The following is a 4,673-nucleotide window of genomic DNA, read 5'->3' on the forward strand; positions in this document are numbered from 1 at the left end:
TATTCAGCGATTTTAAAGACAATTTCTCAATATATTAGTGTAAACCGTGAGTATATCATCCTAATTAAGAGGCACAAATAATCTGATCCTGAGAAAGTTGATTTTTTGGATTTTGGTGCCTCTAAATTAGTAAGGTTATATGAAAACTTAATTCTACACACCCTTTTTATGATGTCCATGAAATTATCGTCAAAGATAAAGTCTTTTAATTTGTTACTTGATCATACATATTGGTACATTGCCCATGCTATATGTCCCTTTCAATACTTAAAGTCGAATAAAAAAAATAAAAAATTGTACAACTTCGATTTGATATTTTCTATTGAAGAATAGGAAATTTTGGATAGTACACTAAGAACAACAAACAATGCGGTAATTGATGAGTTTCTGAGTGTTATCTTTCATAAACATAATCCACTTGTAAATATATAATGCGTTGTTTTAAAATATTGATGCTTAGATAAGCAAAGTGAAAACTATGCAATAAGAACCAAGAATAACTTTGTAAATCATATTTATGCAATGATATATATATATATATATATATATATATATATATATATATATATATATATATATATATATATATATATATATATATATATATATATATATATATATATATATATAAGTTTGAAATTCATCAATTGGCGGTCATTGATGAAACCATGTTTAGTTCATCTTATTTTTATTTAATTTGAGAATAATAAATTTATTTATATAAGGGCCGGGGTTATATGAGATTACCCAGGTTTAATTTATAATTTAAAATAAGTTCAATCTAGTTTTGTTAAACTTTAGAATAAATAAAAATCAAGAGAATGAAATACATCATTTTATCCCATACGTACACATGGTACATTGGCTAATCCAAAGCATTATGAAGACTTGTTACAACCACTACATACTTGGAATTCAATAGTATAGCGACTCTTCCATATCCATTGTTCATATGGGCATACATTTTTAGTTAAAAAACAAAATGATTCAAGATAAAATATTTATAATAAGGACGTGTTGATACCACAAATTTAAAAACATGAAAATGGCATAGAGGCATATATTATGAGACAAATGAGAGTTGAATAGCAATACACATGTAAGGGAAAAGGGGGCAATTGACTAAGTTGTTGAGACACAACACTATCATATTACTCCCTCTTTCATTTTGGATGCTTTACAAAAATATGAACATTCTCTTCTTAGTAAGGTTTTCTTGTCTCTGATTTTTATATAAAATCAAGTTATATTTTACACCCATTCACTCATACTAATATCTTTTACCTTTTTGTTTTTTTTCGTTTTTTCATAGAAGATGCTAACATAACTTAATAACCAAGGGAAAATTTGATAAAGCTAAGTGATTATATGTTGCTATATTTCTTGTTTCTTTTTGCTTTTTTTTTTTTTATAAAAAAATGGAACGGTTATATATGTCGTATAAAATAAACTTGCTATTAAAGTTCTTAAGATAACAAGTCTATTGACACGTTAGAGGGTTGACACCATACACCACACGACATAATGCTAATAACAAATGGCTTGTTATATCAAAGATGACCCATGTGCATGTTGTGTTGAACCATGTTGTACCCCGCTAGGCTTTTCTAATCATACAACATTGCATAGAGCTGGTTCATCATGCATGATTTTACACCATGACCAGACTCGATCAACTCCATTTTTACCTATTGTAAAGTGTAACCATTACTCTAAAAAGCTTGTAAAAGTGTAGCCATTACTTTGAAATAGATCAAAGACAAAACTCTGTAACTTCGAGTTAGGATAGAACGAGGAGTAACTGAGTGAAAATTAGAAAGTGTAACCATTACTTTGAAATAGAGAGTTAGCACTACACACCACACGATATTCCTATAACAAAGACTAGCTAGTTATATCAAAGATGATCTATGTGCATATCGTGTTGAGTCATGTTGTGCCCCGCCATGTTTTTATTGCCCCACCATGTTTTTCCAACAATAAAAACATTACTAAAGGTTCATTTTGCACAATTTTACATCATGATTAGACTCAGTCTGTAACCATTACGGAGTACTTTAAAACTTATAAAAGTGTAACCATTACTCTGACACAGATCGCAAGTGAAACTCTGTAACTTGGAATTGGGATAGAAAACGGAGTAATTGAGTGAAATTAGAAATGGGTGGAGAAAATTAGAAATTAGAGAGAAATGAAAAGCAAAATGAGGGGATATGTGAAATGAAAGTAGGACATACTTTCCTTTTTTATTTTAAAAAAATTTGGCAGCAGATCGGGTAATTGATGTCCACACTCTCATTCTCTCTCTTCCTCTCTCTTTCAAACACTCATCTCTTCTCCCAATCCTCTCTTATCTTCTTCCTACCCTCACTTAAACCCCCTTCTCTCTCTTTTTTAAGATTAAACCCCTCTTTTTCTTTCTCTCTCCTCTAAATAGCTTTGTTCTACTTTCTGTATTTTATTTTACCCATTTTTTAAAAAATAATAGAGGGTCAAAAAAAAAAAAAAAAAAAAAAACCAAAACCTTTTTTATTTTTCTCTCTCCGACCAAATTCCATCATCATCAACTCCCAAAACCCAGATCTTCTGTGCAATTAATTTAGGAATTTAGAACAACCCTTTTTCCCTTTTTTTATTTTTATTTTTTTTACTAGATAAAAAAAAAAGAAAAAAAAAAGATGGAGTTCGAAGATGAGCACGATGAAGAGCAAGAAGAGGAAGAAGAAGACGAAGAGGAAATTACCATACCACCCCCAACTGCAGCTGTAGTAGTCCCACCGAGTTATGACCCAATTGGGGGTAGTGGTGGTAATTCTGCACCGAGTCGACCCCGAGTTAGCTCAGCGAGTGGAGGTGGAGGAGAGAGAAGATCCGTTGTTGTAAGGTACAGAGAATGCTTAAAGAACCACGCTGTTAACATCGGTGGCCACGCCGTGGACGGCTGCGGCGAGTTCATGGCGGCAGGCGAGGAAGGCACTCTAGACGCGCTCAAGTGCGCAGCCTGCAATTGCCACCGTAATTTCCACCGCAAGGAGACCGACATCAGCGGCGATAATATAACATCGCCGAACACGGGCCCGTCCCCTGCGGTGGCACCCCCACCACCTGCGGGTACAATGTACCCGCAATTCTCGGGGTATTACCGGACCCCGCCGCCTCCGGGGTCCGGGTATCACCACCACTACCGGCCCCTCGCTGTGCTACCGTCAACATCGGGTGGGACACATAGCGGGGACATGGGGGATGACATGTCCCACCCGAGTAGCAGCGGAGGCGAGGGGAGGCGGGAAAGCGGTAGTGGAGGTGTAGGTGGTGGAGGAAGTGCAATGATGATGGTACCGAAAAAAAGACACAGAACAAAATTTAGTCAAGAACAAAAGGATAAGATGCTTGCATTTGCTGAGAAATTGGGTTGGAGGATTCAAAAACATGATGAAGCTGCTGTACAACAATTCTGTGCTGAAGTTCAAGTTACGCCTCAAGTGCTCAAAGTTTGGATGCATAACAACAAGCATACTCTTGGTAAAAAGCCCTAAAATTATATCAACTTATCATATCATTACCTAAAACTATTATTATTATTAATTCAAATAAGTAAAGTATAGAGTATAAATTTTACTCGTACTAAAACTAAGCTAAGCTAAGCTAGTTAAATTATTACTACTACTATTATTAGCTATTAATTAATAATTTCTATTTTTAGTAGTATTATTATTATTATTATTATTATTATTCTTGTGTTTTGTTGGTTGTGTCATTGTGGTTAGTAATTTAGAGGTTTTTAATTTTAGGGTTTTAATTAAACTCTCTCTTTCTCATGTTTTTCTCTCTTTAGGACGTTGATGATGATGTACTTAGCTTCTTCATGGTGCTGCTGCTAGCTTTTAGGATGAGGAATTTTGAGATTGAGTTGATTATTCTTAAATTTTTATTAATATCATATTTGACATTATTGAGCAATTGCTCATTCTCCATTTCTCTTGTTATTTACAATTATTTGTTGGCTTTAATTTCCTTTGGTGTTACACTACTATTATCATCATCATTTTCGAATTCTTCCACCTTTTAACTTACGATTTTTGTTCAATTCTTATAGACAATCAAGTCGATATTACTAAAGAAACTCGAATTGTCATGGAGAAATCGTAGCCCTAGCTAGAACACGGTATTTAGTGAATTATTATCGTTGTAGATAAATATCGATCACACAATTGTCATGATAAGTCTAGTCTTAAAACGAAACAAGTACTAGGAAGTAAAATTAAATATTTTTGGGGAAGGGATATGATATGCCTTAATTTGTGTACAACCCAAGTTGTTAAGGTAATACTAGTAGTAGTATTAATGAGGGAAGGTGAGATCATATGATATCATGCTCATCTAATAGTACATTATCATCAAATTTTCTTATCATCAATGAATCAAACACTTCCAACTAGAATCAAACGTGTTTAGCATGCAAACCAAACATGGTGCTGGTTTTTATTTTGTTCTCATTAACATCTGTCATCTTCTCCTTTCTTTTGCCCCATCTCTAGCTTTATCTTCTTTCATCTTAATATTATTCCTAGTACTAATTTTTACTACTTCTTGCTATTTATCCCTTAATTTTAATTTCAGGTCACGGTTTTTGTTGCTCTTCATTTCATTGGCTAAGTAAAGATACTTCAACT

At 33.6% G+C, this 4,673-nt stretch overlaps 1 protein-coding gene across 1 annotated transcript; it reads left to right on the forward strand.

The window, feature by feature from the left end:
• The first annotated feature begins 2,190 nt into the window (after nt 1–2,190).
• LOC110706667 (zinc-finger homeodomain protein 1-like) lies at nt 2,191–4,155 on the forward strand. Its single transcript, XM_021884620.1, has 2 exons — nt 2,191–3,522; nt 3,836–4,155. Exons 1-2 carry the CDS (start codon nt 2,679–2,681, stop codon nt 3,841–3,843), a joined length of 852 nt encoding a protein of 283 aa, XP_021740312.1. The 5' UTR covers nt 2,191–2,678; the 3' UTR covers nt 3,844–4,155.
• Nucleotides 4,156–4,673: the final 518 nt, after the last annotated feature.

The sequence above is a fragment of the Chenopodium quinoa genome, unplaced genomic scaffold, assembly GCF_001683475.1.
Source record: "Chenopodium quinoa cultivar QQ74 unplaced genomic scaffold, ASM168347v1, whole genome shotgun sequence".
Classification (NCBI taxonomy): domain Eukaryota; kingdom Viridiplantae; phylum Streptophyta; class Magnoliopsida; order Caryophyllales; family Amaranthaceae; genus Chenopodium; species Chenopodium quinoa.

What these genes read in the sequence shown, in the direction of transcription:
- LOC110706667 (XM_021884620.1), top strand. Translation starts at nt 2,679, where the DNA reads ATGGAGTTCGAAGATGAGCACGATGAAGAGCAAGAAGAGGAAGAAGAA.